The sequence below is a fragment of the Mixophyes fleayi genome, chromosome 3 (assembly GCF_038048845.1).
Source record: "Mixophyes fleayi isolate aMixFle1 chromosome 3, aMixFle1.hap1, whole genome shotgun sequence".
Classification (NCBI taxonomy): domain Eukaryota; kingdom Metazoa; phylum Chordata; class Amphibia; order Anura; family Limnodynastidae; genus Mixophyes; species Mixophyes fleayi.
In genome coordinates, this window is record NC_134404.1 from 208,264,710 (window position 1) to 208,282,596 (window position 17,887).

The following is a 17,887-nucleotide window of genomic DNA, read 5'->3' on the forward strand; positions in this document are numbered from 1 at the left end:
TCATGATACATAAGAAAAATCTAAGGAAACTGAAATAACCAACCCAATGAGCTAACAGGAATATGCTGGTAAGTGGATCCGATTTACCATGAATAAAATGCTATATTCTACTACCGTACATGCAAAAACTAGCAAAACAAAATTGCTCCAAGTCTCAAAATGTAATTTTGAGGCTCAGTGAATAAAATATATTTTAAGAATAGATGAAATACTTTTTGCCAATGGATAGCATCCAACTTTGGTAAAACAATCACATAAAATAATTTTTTTATATGCATATAAATAACCGTTGATAGCTTGAGATGAGGATTTTATATAAGCCTAAGCGTAGGTGGTTTCTTTCCCTTGTCACTGGAATTTTCTTCTCCCATCCAGTCCCTAATTTGTGGGTGTTGTTTTTGAATATAATTGGTTAACCAGTTTTTGTTTTGTTTTTTTTATTTCAGAAGGGTCTTAGTGTAGTTGGAAGAATAACAAATCAGCAGCCATAAATGACACATTCAGGTGGTGGGGGAGCACACTCCCTCAAAAAGGAGCGTCATCATTAGTAACAAACCCCCATGAGAAGCTATGCAGCACCGTCTGTGCGGGCGCATCCCATCCACTGAGCCAAATGACGGAGAGTAGGGCTCCACGGCCTAGAGATGTCAGGAGGATGTTTTCGACTGCCATTAGTTTGTAGGACCATTAGCCAATTGGTCATGCTTTTTTCTTCGCTACCATTTTAATTCATTTTCATTGAATGTATTGACTTTTCTTCGCCAAACAAGCCTCCTGCGTATTACTTAAGATAACACTTGCCAAAGGGTATTTATGTAATAGTTAGTATTGGGTCAACCGCAAGGCAGTTTATGCACAACACTTACTAATGTCAACTGTGCAGGGTTTTCAAATATATTTGTATTGAAAATCAGCAACCAAATATCCATCCCACAGTCGTCCTAAGGTCAAAAACATACCATTGATTGCTCCCACCTTACTCACCTTTTCAATCTATCCATTTCCACTGGCATCTTACCTTCATCCTTTAACATACTCTTGTATCACCAAATCTTAAAAAACCCAATCTTGACCCCACCTTACTCTCTAACTACTGTCCCATTTCTCTTCTTCCCTTTGCCTTCAAAATACTTGAGTGGCTTGTCAACAATGGTCTCAGCAGCTATCTTCTCTGACAACTCCCTCCTTGATCTTTTTCCAATCTGGCTTCCGCCCCCTCCACTTCACAGAAACTGCCTTGACCAAAGACACCAACAATCTTCTCTCGGCTAAATCCAGGGGCCATTTCACCCTATTTAGACTCCTGTACCTCACTGTGGCATTTGACACCATAGATCCTCTGGTACTGCACACCCTTCATACCATAGGCCTTTCTGACACTGTAATTTCATGGTTCACCTCCTACTTCTCCTCCTGTTTCTACCTCTGGATCCTCATATCCATCCTTTGACCTCAGCAACCTTCGCTTCCATCTTGCTCCTCTTCAATCTATACTACAATGACCGTCACCTTTCCTCCACTCAGGTTACCACATCTCACTCCCTTACACAAGATTTCTTCCATGTTGCCCCTACCCACTTTAACAATCTTCTTTGTTCTATCAGACTATACACTAATCTGTACAGCTTCAAGCGGTCATTGAAAACCCAGCTGTTCATAAAAGCCTACCAGTTCTCCACTTAACCATTTCACTATGTAGTATACCACACTCTCTCTCATTCTCTCTCTCTCCCACACTTGCTTCTTGTCCTCAGAGCCCCTTACACTGGCTTACCTCCCATGTGTCAACGGTTTGTCTATACTTTTGGCTGTAAGCTCTAGTGAGCAGGGCCCTCTTCCCTCCTGTTCTCATTACCTATAACTTTTGCTCATCACTTACATTGCATAAATCGCAGTATTTAGTTTATAGATTTAAAATGTACGAACATTTCCCCAGAGAAGGTTATAATAGAGGCAAATTGGTATTACAGCCTAGAAAACATATACACTTTCTAACAGTTACATTTACAGCAGCAAAACAAGAATGTCAACATGAGAAAATCATTGTGACAAACAATATTTCAGATTTTCTTCATAGTCTGTTTCACACCTTTTCCATCTAGGATGTTCAACTGCTATTGAAATCACACACATTAACGTTTCTTTAGGGCTTTAGCAAAGATTCTCTCACAGCAAGCCATTTATGTCCACTGTAATTTAGACATTTTCAGATTGCATTTGTATCCATGAGTGCAAAAGCCTTTACATAATAAAATAAAATAACAGCCTTCTTTAGGTAACTACCCTTTGAGAAGTCCATTAGTCTCTATCAAAGACCCTGCCACACCATAGTGCATGACTCCTTTCAATGTGCTCCACAAACTACACTAAATGTCTGTCAGAGCTTGCAAATTATACAGAAACTAAAGCAGAAAGACCATCTTCTCTCTTAAAAATAAATAAATAATGAAAATAAATAAAAATAAAGTACTGAAGAAAGCATACACTATTAACTGTAAAATAAGTATTCTGAATAAAAACATTGGCTCTATTCCGATCACAATGCAATCCAAAAATATTGGTTAAAAACTCTATTTGCCAAGTTTGGTGAGGTGTCTTATTGATATTATAGTGTTAAGGATAAAAGGAGGTTGTTAGTTATGACATAAAACTCACCTTCTCAAGCTAGCCTACCATCTCATCCATCGGCTCCCCTTCCTTCAACTACCATATCCATTTTTCTCCCAGCTGGTCCTACTGTCTCACCACCCCTCCCCTCTAGAATTTAAGCTCTCACGGGCAGGATCCTCTCTACCTATTGTCCCATGTCTGTCTTCTGTCTGACTCCCTTGTACATCCAGACATGTATTTTGCTGCACTCTGCTTGAGTCCCCATAGCATTACTCACACTGATCCGTGCTACTTATGTGTATTACCTCATCTATTTGTTATTTGCTTCTGTTTCTGGCACTATGGAATCTGTGGTGCCTTATAAATATAAACAATTGTTAAGCATTTTAATACACTAGCTAAAATGAAAATAATAAAGTCTAATAACTCTCCACAGCAAAAATAAACAAACACACTTCTAGCAGCAAGAGGTATACAGTGATATAAAGTAACCATACTATTTGACAAAGAGCTACTGATCATGCGTTCGCAATGTTGTAAGTGCAATAGACCTTTCCTCTCCAAGAAACCTTCGATGGATGAGAAATAAGAGAAGAAAGCATCTGTAAGTAATGAATGGATTGATTTTGATGCACACCCTACAAGCACTGCCTGTTCCTCATGGGTTTCTACTTCACAGACCTAACCTTTCATCAATATTTGTGAATGATTTACCATTACAAGTGCCGCATTTCATTACCATCTGAGAAGCCAAGTCTACAGCAGATAAAATCATTAGCAGAACGACTTGCTTCTTTCCACCCCAACTAGGGAGCGTTCTAGGAAATTGATCATAAGGAAGATTATTACTTTCTATTTGAGAGAAACCTACACTTTCAAGTACTGAACTGGGATCATAAATCCCCCAGCACATTTTCACGTAATACAAATAGCACTGGGAAATGAAAATGTTAAATGTATAACTACAGTACTTCATCCAAAGATTAATGGCGAGGTCACTCAGGGTTAAGGTAAAAAAAATATATATTGCACATGAAATTATATTAGAATGTGTGTTACATACCTTCAGCCTATAAATCACTTGAAATGTGAAGAATAACAAATGTAGAAAGAAATATAAAAATTCAAACAAAAAAAAAAAAACTTGAAAAACTTTCACTCCTATTGAATTGAAATTACAGAATATGTTCTTTTCATATTTGTAATCATATACAATAACCTAAAAATACCCTTACCTAGAAAATGGGTTATATTATTAATTTTAGGTACACATGAATGGATTTGCGGCTTTATTTAAAAAAATAAACAAATACATTTAAAAAAATACTTTTTTAAAATGAGGTTACTGAAAATAAGTATGTGCAGGTTAGGTTTTAAGGACATAAAAACACAATCAATAAAGACTAAATATTAATTAAAAAGGAGATTTCAATGCCCAGTACTCTCCTGAAAATGTCCTGTGCTTTGCAAAGTTGACAAAAGAATTATTATAACTCTCACTTAGAGACACAATACTAGTAGGACAATGGGCTGGTTTCCTGAGAATGTCAGATAAATCACCAACTAATTAATATTTGTTACTACATGGAGGGTAGAAATCTGACATTATACCCACCACTGTCAAATGAACCCCCCTGTGAACTCCAATATGTTCAAATGTGTATTATGAAAACACAATCAGATGTAGTCTACAGATACATATTGCTTTTAATGCCCTTATGCCAATTAGACTGTTTCCTTGTCCTACAGCTTTCTGTTTTTAGTGGTTGAACTCCCAAATTTGTTGCTAGAAGTTATGATGCAATATTAACAATGAGTATATGTTAATATGTGAAGGGCTTACCTGCTCGTCTGGTAGCCAGTGGGTTTCCTCTGGTCGTTACGGTGGTTGTCCCCCTATTGGCCAGGACGGTGAGCCAATCAGGACTCACCTTTTGGGTATCTGAACGTTTGATGCCATGGTAAGCCAATCAGGGCTCGTCTCGCGTCGATGCTGCATGATGTCAGCACTTGCAGCTTGTGACAGGATGGACCGCCTATGCCACCCTGTCTGTTGTTTGCTGGGAACCGGCTGGGCTTACTTTGCCACCGTTCCCTTTCGTTATCCCAAATGCGCCCTCTTGCCACAGTAGGAGGGGCTTACAAATGCTGCCACCACTGGATTCCTTACTGGCATCCAGAACCGGGTTTCTTCTGGGTAACTGATGCTGCAAGTGTACCCTGTTACTGGTGTACCTGGGCTGGTACTTCTGACCTTGTCCTATAGATCAGGGTTGCTGTGGATGGATCCCCCCTGGCCTATCACACTGGTCAGAGCGGCTGGGTAGCAGAAGAACGGTGGTGCTGGGTCCAAATCTCAGAACAGCTGGAACAGATTAGAGTTGGGTCTAAAATGTAGGTGACAGGAATCAGCATAGAGAAAAGTTTCCAAGCAGGTGTTTGAAAAAAGTGATGTTTATTTGCTCTTCACTGGTTACAGGTACACCAGTGATCTGGTCAGATGAAGGAAGAACAACATGTAATACAAACTGAGCCTTTTTATACACATTTGGAGACTAGTCTTAGCAGGAGGTAATCAGTCGTCCTGTCCCTTTAACCAATCTGGGTTGATTCATGCAGCCTGCACGTGAATCAACCCAGATAGGTTTAACACCTTTAATATTAATGTTCGTGGCAGGCGAGGTATACTTCCTCCCTGTCCACAAGCTGACAGGGAGAGGGGGGGCTCTGCCCACTCTCCTTCCCTGGTGCCTCTTTGTCTGGGGTGGGAGATTTATCTTTTAAATCTCAAGCTAAAACGGACTTCCAGGGACTGGGCGATGGGGTCTAGCTCTACTCCCTGGCCGAAAATAGTACCAGGAGAGAGCAGCCAGATCCCGGGGTAGCAGTCCCTGCCCTGTCGTTAGTTGAAGCTCTTTGATCTCCAACTAAGGACTTAGCTTCCTGGGACCCCCAGGAGGCGCTGCACCTCCTGGACCTATTTGATTCCAGGAGGCTGGTTGTTAAGTCCCTCAGACAGCCGGTGAAGTATCCAGGGCTGTTCCTGCAGCCCCTTCTGGACCACCAGGGACAGGGTAAGTATTTTCTTTATTATACACATATACATTTTACATTTCCTACACTTATAACGCACATTTTTGCATTTTGTACACATAGGTACGCTCCTGAGGCGGTTAACCAATTCAGCGGTGAGTGCCGGCTCCTTACCGGAGCTGCAGCGCCGACCCACCCAGCGGTGCAGCGAACATTTAAAATACATTTTTTATTTATTTTTAAAACCTTTTAATACTTTCCTATGCCCACGACTCCTTGCATTGGGATTTTAACCCCTATGGCACCGGAGACCATATAAAAATGGCCAACGCACGAGTGCGGCAGCCGGTACTCAAGACCCAGTCACACAGCTATATAAGCTGCTAGGTGCCGCCATCTTGGAGGTAGTGCGACGATGGAGAGATGCTGAGTCAAGAAGAGAAGCTGCAGAGAGAAGCGCTCGCCGGAAACGCAGAAGACGCCAGGATCAAGACGAGAGGATATCAACGGTGGGGAGTTCTTGTAAGGGCGAAGAGCGTCCCCGCCAATACGACTGTGGAGACCCCAGCGCTGAACAGGAGAAGAGGCACCGCCAGCTGAAGGGTCTGGAAGACCCAAAGACGCCAAGCAGGTAAGTATACTAGTCCTGTATATTGAGGAAAAGGCATGTGGGTTAAAGTCAGCCATTAGGCCCATTGGAAAGAAAGGGGGCACAAGGCCCTGGGCCAGTTAGGGTTAGTTTGACTTCAGCCCAATAGTTAGGTGGGCACAAGGCCCCTTTGTAGTTTAGGTGTGCAGCGAGCCCATAGGATAACTGGGCACCAGGCCCATTTGGTTAGGTGGGCACTAGGCCCTTTAATTCAGCAGGACCCCAAGCACTGGAGTTGTTGGGTGCAAGGCTTGTTCGTTAGTTGGGGCATACTGCCCTATAGTTAGTTGGGCGCAAGACCCCATAGGTAGTAACAGGGCCCCCGAGTTTAGGCAGGGCACAAGGCCCTGATTGGTTAGAAGGTTGTTAGGCCCTTGTTAGGAGGGCAGTAGGCCCTGCATAGTTAGAAGGGTGCTAGGTCCTAGACAGGTGTTCAGTTGTGCGCTAGGCTCTATGTACAGAAGAGGACACTCCGTTCTGATCATTGTTAGGAGGGTACTTGGCCCTTCTGGTAGTGGGACATTGGGTCCCTTTTGAGTAGTGTAGGAGTATGCTGAGTGGCATATGAGACCCCTCTATTCAGGCCAGAAGGGCACCAAAACTCCTGAGTCCCAGGTGAGGCCAGGGTTCAGGAGGAGGCGGCGGAGTGACTGAGTACCTTGCGGACACGGGGGGGTCCAGGGCAGGTGAGCAGAGGCTGGAGTGGTCAGGTTCCATGTTGGTAAAGGTAGGCCGGTGACCATTAATGAGGTGGTCGCTGGCCCGGAATGTACTGCATGTTCTTTTCTATGCCTCCGGTCTGTCTCCTTTAGTGTACTCCACTTCAGGGTCCAGGAGTCAGACCTTCACTTAAGATAGTGCTGAGATGGAGAGAGGTTGGGGTAGATTCGAAGTGGATGGTAGGTGGTCCAACGTTTATAAGGTAAGACATATGTGAGTCTGTTCTGCTGCCCCCCAGGCAATACAAATATATAAAGTTTGGGATCATTTCCACAGGTGACTTTCTTCAGAAAATCCTGTGGAGGAAAATATTATTCATCTCCTTCCTTGTGGCCTCTAAGCAATACCTGACTATATTTTTAATGTACCCAGGGACTCCATATATTTAAGCTCAGTGTCTTAGGAAATGGATACCAAACAGTAATGGGAATGTTTTAAGAGCTTTAAAAAGCACTTGGAATGAAATCTTGGCAGAGACGCACAGTTCTGATCATCACTCTTTCAGGAGAAATCAATAACAGTCAATTGAAAAATGTAAAGCACAAGAGTGCTTAGCTTTTATTAGCAGCCCAAAGGGATACAGAAATAGTGCCATAGAACTAGCCACTTCTATTAAAGCAGACATGTCACATACAACCACACATTAAACAGATACATAAAAGATTAGCTTTTCTGCATGTTACAGCAATTTCTTCCAAATTCATCTTCTTACACATATACACAAAGTGAACAATCCCCCTGGCAGATATATTTAACAGTATTAATGAAAGCAAACATCCTATGTTCTGACAGGAGTATGGCTCAGTGTGCTCCTGAGTAGCTTTCCGTCATATAAAAGTGAAGGAATTTTCCAGTAAATAAGAAACTTCTGATTGGTTATAAATGATCACGAGACTAGTGTCACAATTTCCTGCCAACCCAAACAGATCATTTATATCAAACCAAAGTCATTATCATTGAAAGTTCCAGTCACAGTTGTTTAGCTTATCAATATGTGTGAATACATTGAACAGATGTGTAAAATTATTTTGTAAATATGAACACATTTTACAATGAAGTCTGATGATGATGCAATTTGTATTCGGCTCCAGATATATCACAAACTATTTAAAAAAAAATAATAATAACCCAAAAACACAGTGGTATAGTATATTGCCATTTCAGAATCAAAAGATTTCAGGATATAGGAAGGAAGATATTCAGTGTTTGCTAAAGAAGCAAATTTGGCCAAACTTATCAAATCTGGTAAAGCATTCTACAGTTGTTAACCCATTATATATCATTTGTGAAATGACAGTTTAATAATATCCGATACAAGCTCTGTATTCTGCAAAACAAATTGCACATCTGAAAAAGTACAACTTGGGCATCACAGTATCAACCAACTGATTATGCTGCACAGAGTTGCTAGAGTGTGAAGATAATAGTTGAACTGCTAGAACCTTACATAAAGCTCTCAAAAAGTTCTCATAACTTCAGTTCCATATGGTTGTAAATGAACAACCAATACTACATACATAATATACCTTCAGGTTAATAGGAAGCCTTAATCTCAACTTTAGATGAAATACAAACGGGAGCCATACTCCTGTTTCCCAATATAGGTCTCTTTGGCAGTGGGATGGAGGCAGGGACACATCACAGTGGGGATGGAGGCAGGGACACATCACAGTGGGGGTGTAGCCACAGCCTAGGGGCATGTCTAGCACTTTTGAAGTGCTCTTCTGCTCCATACACTCTCAACTCATTTGAAGCGCCCTTTCGCAGAGCAGCGGTAAACAGATACCTCACAAATTTTTCATCTGTAGGACAAAAGCTCTCCTGATCACAATAGAGGGACAGCGCCCTCAAATCCTGACTCTCCCACCTAAATCGGAGGTATGCTGTGACAGAATGGACGGCCTATGGCACCCTGTCTGTTGTTGCCAAGAACCATCTGGGCTTACTTTGCCAACGTTCCCTTTCGCTTTCCCAAATGTGCCCTCTAACCGCAGTAGGAGGGGTTTACAAATGCTGCCACCACTGGACAACTTACCGGCATCCAGTACCGGGTTAATTCTGGGTAACTGATGCTGTGAGTGTACCCTGTTACTGGTGTACCTGGGATGGTACCCCTGACCACTGAATATGGATCAGGGTTGCTGGGGATGGATCCGCCCTGGCCTATCACATGGGCCAGAGCTGCTGGATAGTGGGCAGAGTGGTGGTACCGGAAAGCTGGGTCCAAATCTCAGAAAAGCCAGGAACAGATTAGAGTTGAGTCTAATCTGTAGGTCACAGGGATAGACAAGATTCCAAGCAGGTCTTTGAAGCAAGTGATGTTTATTTGGTCACACTGGTTGAAGTGTGACCAAAGTGAGCAAGTCAGATTAATAAAGACAAACGGTTTTCAATACAAAACAATGCTTTTTTATAAAGTTTTGGATACAGCCTCACAGGGTAAGCCAGCCCCCTAAGGTCTGAGCTATTTTTAGTATCAGGATGCAATGTGTTTACCCAAACATAGATTTACATGCAATGCAAAGCTAACAATATTTACACTTATCTGTGATATCCTAAAACTTGCTGTGAATTCCTGCATCTTGTTTTAGACACAGAAAATCTAACAGCAAGTCTAATTAAACCTTCCTGTGCCTACTTGGGCAGGACCCCATACATCAAAAGGTCTAATTAACATGAGATTAACATGGGTCCTTTCTTCAGACAGTTGCAGAAAACACATTCACAAAGAAAAAGTTACAAAACCCCAAACAAGAAATTTGCCTACTTCAAAAAACACAAAAAATACTTCCTCAACAAAGGCTTATTGCATCAGGTATATACCTCAGAAATAATACATTTCCTCTAGCAAAGTTAAAACAAAAACAGATTTATTCCCCTGGTCTCAGAAATAAAAAAATTTTCCTTTACCAAAATACACACAATACTAAAAATAAGTACATTTGCAAATTTAAAAATAAGCGCCCTGTGCCATTTCCTTTAAATAAATTTATACCATAAGTTATTTATAAGTGAGATAGTCACAAGGCTTCCCTCTGGGATAAAATCTATGGATAGAGGTTTTTTTAAAATCAATCTTCTGTGTTACTATTTCAAGACTTCCACTTTTACATAAACTGCCGCTCTTACATCACTACCCCGCAACTTCACCGACATAAAAGGTAATCTTAATGTGTGACTAGACCGGCCCTAGCCCAATTCAGGAAAAACCCTATCCTCCCACCTTTGTCTAAAATGATTTCCAATATTAAACCCATTGGATTTCGATACTCCACATCAGTCCCCCTCCCCCCTCCCCACGTGATTATACGGTGGCAATAGCTTGAAAATTTCAGAGCGCACCCAACCACATTACAACCTAATTCTAGAACATAAATCAGTTTATGTCTCTTTATCCTTCCTCCCATTACTTATTACCGATTATATATTCTCAAATATTTGATGTGTGTAAATTTTGCTAATAAGTTAACATCTTCTATACATTTTCTATTTCTTTCCATTCCCTTTCCACAGTTTGATGCATTGTTTTAATTGTGACCTCAAGGTTGTTATATATTTATGTGACATATTTTAATGGAACATTTCTTAGTAAAAATGTATTGAGTTAAAATAAAAAAATAAAAAATACATACATTTTCTTGAACAAAGGACATATATTCAAGGCTAAACTGACTTGCATTCTATACTATATTACTAGAAGAAAGGGAGAGAAAAAAAATAAAACAGTAACTCTGTCCTTTTTAATTTACCAAAAGCAAGGTTTTCTTAAGTGGCAGTCACCTCAATCGAATGATTAATTACATAATATTACAATTGAAAAGTTTGTTGAATTTCAGAGGCTTTCATTCTCCCTGAATATCTGTCTTAGAACAGTCGATTAAGCTGTTCATCAAAGGTGAGTAGGCAAGGTCAGCAAGGCCGTACCTCTTCATCTATTCATTACCTATTCTCCATGGTAATTAACAATGCCAACATTTGCATAAATCACTGATTGTACTCTTATACTGGAAGGTGGGGGAATTTATGTCTGCTACTGTTTGATTTTTACTTCAGAAACTCACTAAAAATATCTCTACAAAGTCACCAGGGACAGAGTATATCCTATATACAAAGACACTGCTCCTAATCTAACCACTGATAAAGTGAGAGATATGGACTAGCTTTTTCAGCTTTTCCCCCAGCACTTGTCACAGAGTACAGTTACAGGTTACCTGATGCCACCATTAGAAGTTACAATTCCCCAATTCACCATCCACCACCTGTTCAGTCCAGGTGAGGCTATACCAGCACTGCTTCTTCTACAATATTATTTCATTTCAGACAAAATTTTAGCACACTAGTGCAGCACCACATATTATGAAAGAAAGATCAGTTACCTACGAACCAATAAATTAAATATAAAGAGACAATGTAGGACATTTATCAAGACCAAACCAGACAGACGCAATTACAGCTAGATTCCCACCAGGTGCATAGGTTTGCTAAACAAATTGGCCACAGAGAGGAGCAAATGTTTGCACAGACCGCAGGAAGGAGTGAAGATGTTTCCACTAAAAAAATGGAAGACACGCACTGTGGACCTTATTATGCTGAGCGGTAAGGAAACAAGGTTTAATTTTGCGAAGCAAGATTACTGTTATGAGAGAAAAGGTGTATTTTCAGGGGCCTGGATATTCCCCCTGTAGAAAAAAGGCCTGAATTCTATAACAGCTCAGAGCTATCAGAGATCGGTTTTCAATTATTAAAGTGCAATTTTTAATAAATTAATACGATTGCATCATTGCAATCATTAGTTTATTGTATTTTAATGAGATGCAAGAATTTTTCCATCACCTTCCTGAACTGACTGCTAGGACAAGTCAGACCGGTGGCCAGAGGTTTAACACACTATGCTGGATGCAATGCTCATACAGTGCCTTTTACAATAGGGCAAACAATGATTTGTCCTATATTATAGGACTCCATTGAACTCAAAGAACCGGGTGGCAAGTAAAAACAACTGGGTGAAGCATCTGTGAAATAGGTCCTGTGGAGAACACTACTGTCTTTCCATTCTGAGACAATACCCAAAAGTGAGCAGTAAAGCTCAAAGCATTGTGAACAATGCTTATGGGAAACAGGCCCTGATTAACATTCTGAAATAGACTGGAATCAATGTTCAGTATCTTAATAAGATACGTATTAAGTAAAAAGTTTAGAGTCTTGCAAAATGTCACCATCATATCTGTTGTTAAATCCTTACTAATGTAAGCCTAAATATGACATCACTAATTGTAATATCTCTAGATTATATGTGATTAATTGACCAAAGATCCAGATGTCAACATTGCCTGAGGGACCAAAACAAAGACACCATTTCATCCGCCCAGAAAGACAAAAAACTTAGTGCATATTACAATTAATTTTTCGAACATTATATAAACACTTTGTGACAGGATGGACCGCCTATGCCACCCTGTCTGTTGCTACTGAGAACTGGCTGGGCTTACTTTGCCACCGTCCCCTTTCGTTATTCCGAATATGCCCCTCCTGTCGCAGTAGGAGGAGCCTGCTGCCACCACTGGGCTCCTTTACGGCGCCCAAAACCATGTTCCTTCTGGGTAACAGTCACTGCTAGTGTACGGCCGTGCTGGTACACTTGGGCTGGTACCTCTGACCGCTTACTATGGATCAAGGTGCTGTGGATGGATCCCCCTGGCCTATCACACTGTCCAGCTGTTGGGTAGCGACAGAGCGGAGATACTGGAGAGATGGGTCCAACCTCAGAAGCAGCCGGAGAACGGATTAGATTTAGGGTCTAATCTACAGGTCACAGGAATACAGCAACATTGAAGATGTTTTCAAGCAGGTCTTTGAAGCAAGTGATGTTTATTTGCTCTCACACTGGTTGAAGGTACCAGGTGATCAGGTCAGATGGAACATCAGAACGATTCATTTCAGTGTACAAGACAGTGCTTTTTATACTGACTTGGACAGAGGCTATTTTTAGATTCAGGATGCAATGTGTTTACACAAACATGGGTTTACATGCATTGCAAAGCTAACAATATCTACGCTTATGTGATATCTTAAAACCTTGCTGTGATATCCTGCATCTTACAGTGGACAGCAAGTCTAATTACATCTTCCTATGACCCTCACACATCAAAAGGTCTAATTACCATGAGATTAGCACGAGTCCTTTCTTCCAACAGTTGCAGAATACACATTTTCTCCAAAGAAAATAATTCCCCGGGAAAGTTGCAAACCCCAAACAAGACATTTCCTTACACCAAGATATACAAAAGGCTGTCAAAACAAAGGCTTATTGTATCAGATATACACATCAGAAATAAGGCATTTCCTCTAGAAAGGCTAAAACAGAAAAAAAAAAAAAGAATTTTCTCTCACTGGTCTCAGAAATTAAAGATTTCCCTTACCAAAGATACACAATATCAAAAAAAAAGTGCATGTGCAATTCTATAAATAAGCGCCCTGCGCTATTTCCTTTAAATAAATTTATACAAGAAGTTATTTATCGGTGATCCAGTCACACACTGTAATCAGGGCCGTCGAGAGGGGGGGGGGGGGAGGGGGAGAGCGGGTACATTTTACCCGGGGCCGGCCATGCCAGGGGGCCCGGGCTGGGCCCGGCCATGCCAGGGGGCCCGGGCTGGGCCCTCTCCGCTAATTAAAATTATTTTTTTTTTTTAAATTTTCTTTCTTGTGATTTTTTTTTATTATTTTTTATTTTCCCCGTGGGGGGGGGGGGGAGCTGGAATACAAAAAAACAACAACAAAAAAACGATACTCACGTGATCCCGCAGTGCCGTGTCCCTCCTCTCCTCTTCTCCATTCACACTGACTGCCGGGCTTGACGTCATCAAGTCACGCCCGTCAGTCAGTGAGGAGCGCCGCAGCCAGCATGAAAACAGAAGAGGAGACAGAAGAGAAGAAAAGAAAGGAAAGAAGTTGACAAAAGGAAAGTAAAGAAACGGAGAGGCAAGGGGAGGAAAACAGAGAGGGACAGTACTATAAAGAAAGGGGAGAGAGAGAAACAGGAGGAAAAAAAGCAGAGAGCCACAGGGGAATAAAAAAAAAGTGGGAAAGAGGAACAGTGGAGGAAAAAAAAGTGGGAGAGAGGAACAGAGGAGAAAAAAAGTGGGAGAGAGGAACAGAGGAGGAAAAAAAGTGGGAAAGAGGAACAAATGAGGAAAAAAAGTGGGAGAGAGGAACAAAGGAGGAAAAAAAGTGGGAGAGAGGAACAGTGGAGAAAAAAAAGTGGGAGAGAGGAACAGAGGAAAAAAAAAAGTAGGAAAGAGGAACAGGAGAGAAAAAAAGGTTTGGGGGCTATTGAATGTTGGGGTGAGTTTAGGGAGAATGAGGTCTATTTATTAAATGTGACTATGAGTTATTTAATGGCAGTGATGGTTGCAAGAAATAGGTACTGCTGGGGCTGTTTGCAGGAAGGGAAATAGGTTTATTTATTAAATGTGAATAGTATTATTTTAATGTTGGGGCTGGAGGAAGGCCTAATTATTAATCGTGAGTGCTATTGATTTAACGCCGGGGCTGGCTGTAATTTTCTAAATGTAGCCATTTTTTTTTCAAAATAGGTCCTTAAACATTCCCGGATTCGGACAAGCCACAACTAAAGAAACCAGCAGCCACAGGTGGAGAAAGTGAGAAGAACAGGTAGGAGAGAGCAGCACAGTGTGTGAAATGTTGTGATTCTAGTAGGGACAATGGCAATTTTTGGTGAATGTTGTGCCCAATGTAAGGTGTAGGCCAAGACTGAACTGTTTGTGTACACACTGCATTCTTTGTATACTACACTGTGGTGGTGGTAGATGTCCTGAAAGTCAGGAGTGCTTGAACATATGTGACGCTCTGGCGAATTGAGAGTCTTGCTCGACTATGAGGGGGGGCCCCATGAATTTGTTGTACCCGGGCCCTGAATTCCTCTTGGCAGCCCTGACTGTAATTACTTAGGCTAGGTAAACACTGGAGAATTTTGCGACCGACATGTTATCTACAATGATTGTACCTACGACTAAAGGTGCAATCAGTCGGGTGATTGATGCATAGACACGATTTACCTTCAGATCTGTGCTCTTCAATTGGTCCTCTAGTCGTTTAGAGAATGACAGCACAGTACTTATTCATCCATGTCTGTCACACTGATTAAAACAGCCTTGTTATAGCTATCCACATGTCATAACGAATTTCATTAGCTTCTATGACTCAAAGAAAATATTCCATCTCGGAACAAATTATTAAATCTAGAGCACTCTACATTTAGTCACTGGGACATGTTCATTGCCGTTACCGACTAGAAAGACCATGACACTGTAAACTCTATGGAGATCGTGAACATGAGTGCATACACACTGCACAATCGGAAGGTGATTGGATCGAGATTATCAAACAGTACGACCAACCAAATGAAACAACAATCGGCATTTTGGAACGACTGCAGTCCATCGTGTAAGTATACCCACTAATACGATATCTGACCGAATGCTTGCTTATCGGGTGATTGGCCCGATAATTGAATGAAAAACCTAAAGTGTGTACCTAGCCTTATGTATGTGTGTGAACTGATCCCATTGTTCAAATAGTATAAAACTGAAAAAGATTTCAGTATTGAAATTTATCAAGCTAACTTTGGCTGCACTGCGTAATTCAATTTTGAACTAATGTTTTATTAATATTTATTTTCCCTTTAAGCAACTGGATCGGACAATTATTTTTGCTTTATTTAACTTCTCATACACACCACACTGTGTAATAAAAAAAAAATATAGACAAAATGTAAAAAATGGGCAGCATAGATACCCTCTCTCCCAAAATCCTCAACTAGCATAAACACTAGACAGTCTGAACTGGTTTCCAGTAACGAGACCATAAGCTATAATAAAAACAAGCATTAAAAACAAAACAAAACACATTTACAGCTTTTTAGGAGGTTGAAGTATGAATAGTAGGACCAAAAGCACAAAAACACATATCTGGAAGTTGTAGGTGTCTGACCCATCAAAAATAGAATTCAGGTTATGCATCATAAGAGGGAATACCAGTTCTTCGGAGGACAAGTGTTACAACCCATTTATTAAACAAGTATTGAGCAATGATTTAAACATTATTATTGCCATCAACCATGCACCAACCCACAAACTATCTACCATCCAATAAATTATAAATTCTGAAATGTTATTCATAATCCAATCCAATAGGTCACCCACCTGACTTTATCTACAAACAAGCATGACAAATACAACAATTATGCCTGTCAAAAACAGATCGCCTAATCAGCCCAGTAAAGCAAATCCCAACCTGCTGTCTGATCTACTGGCGCAAACTGTTCAAATAAGGAAGGCATATGCCAATATTAATTTAAGCCCTGTAGTACTGGCTTACAGAACCCTTGGTCAGCTACACCACTACAGCCATCAATTCATTATAGGGCAGAGACAGCAGAAAATAAAGTGATTTAAACTCTATAAACAGATACCTTGTTAGATTAATGTATTTTGTATTGTGGCTGCCATGGATGCAGACACATACTGTATGTTGGTTATACATGGATCGAGAGTGGTGAACCAAGCAAAACACCATTTATTACACATGCAAACACAAGGCAATGGGTTACAACCCACCTCCAAAAAAAAGCCCAAAATGACAAAATATAGCACCACTTAACTAGAAAAAAAAACTAGACCACACCCCTGCTTCACTCACAGATTAAACGGTTGATGGTCTATTTATTAGCAAATGCAGAAGTTCAAGATACTCTTTTACTGGTGTTCAAAACTATACAGTTCCCAAGGTACTGCCACTGCAGTGTCTATAGCAAGGGTCTATTAATGAATAGAATGTCAACAACAATACCTACAAGTCATATAATTAATTTTTAGTCACTGGCAGTCTGATTTTTGAAGGGAAAAAAAAAACAAAAAAAAAAAAAAACCAGAAAGCATACTTGGGTATTTGTGTTTTCAATTACCCCCCCCCCCCTCATACACCAATACTCTACTTGGTAATATCTGGGATATTGTTACACAAGAAACATTTGATGGGCACTCCTCAGAACTGATAACTAGTCTACAAATTGAACTAGACTTTTCTCACCTTTTGGCATTTCTGTCGGCAGGTAATGGGGCTCTTGAGCACTGACATGGTCCCAATCAAAGTCATCGTACAGATCCTGATGGTAATCACAGGCTGCTGGGCCGTCCTTAAAGGTGCAACCTCCTGTAAGAAGGAATAAGCCAGTGAGAATGAGAATGTAAAACTATTATAAAGATACAAATAAAATTAAAGTGATTGATAAAACTTATATAATAGTAGGTCATATATACATATACACACGCACTTTAACACATACAACTGAACCATACGCGAACAGGCTGCAATAAGTTTATAAAAAGTGGAGACAGCGCTGGGATAATCTCAGACCATGACATACATCACAGGTACGATGTCAGTAAATACAATAATCTCCAAGTCAAACAGCCAAAAAAGAATCTGGAGATTATATACCAATAATTTAATCACATGTATAAAAAAAGAGGTGAATGCACATCTCTGTTAACTCTAATTACAATATAAAAATTCCATAATGAGATAACATAACAAGAAATATAAAATGATAATAAAAACGGGGGAAATACAAATACGGTGTATAATCCTCGGTAAACCTACGAGCTCAATAATTGTAGTTACAATTGCACAAGGTGGATCATCAACACAAAACCAATTATATGGAAAATGAATCATAGGTATCTGCAGATAGGAGACTCCATAGATGTTAAGGGTATGTAAACCACAATCTTACTGTTTTTACAAGAGGTCCTCCGGTATTTAGGAGTGAAATGGAATGAGTCCAAGTCAATC

The 17,887-nt window shown here is 40.5% G+C and overlaps 1 protein-coding gene across 11 annotated transcripts in view; it reads right to left on the reverse strand.

Moving 5' to 3' along the window:
• Positions 1-17,887, reverse strand: part of PTPRK (protein tyrosine phosphatase receptor type K) — a 354,281-nt gene that overhangs the window by 277,894 nt on the left and 58,500 nt on the right. For all 11 annotated transcript variants that reach the window (XM_075203050.1, XM_075203040.1, XM_075203044.1 and 8 more), the window contains exon 2: positions 17,123-17,245. In XM_075203050.1, the coding sequence (XP_075059151.1) occupies positions 17,123-17,245 (123 nt within the window). The remainder of the gene's footprint in view (positions 1-17,122; positions 17,246-17,887) is intronic.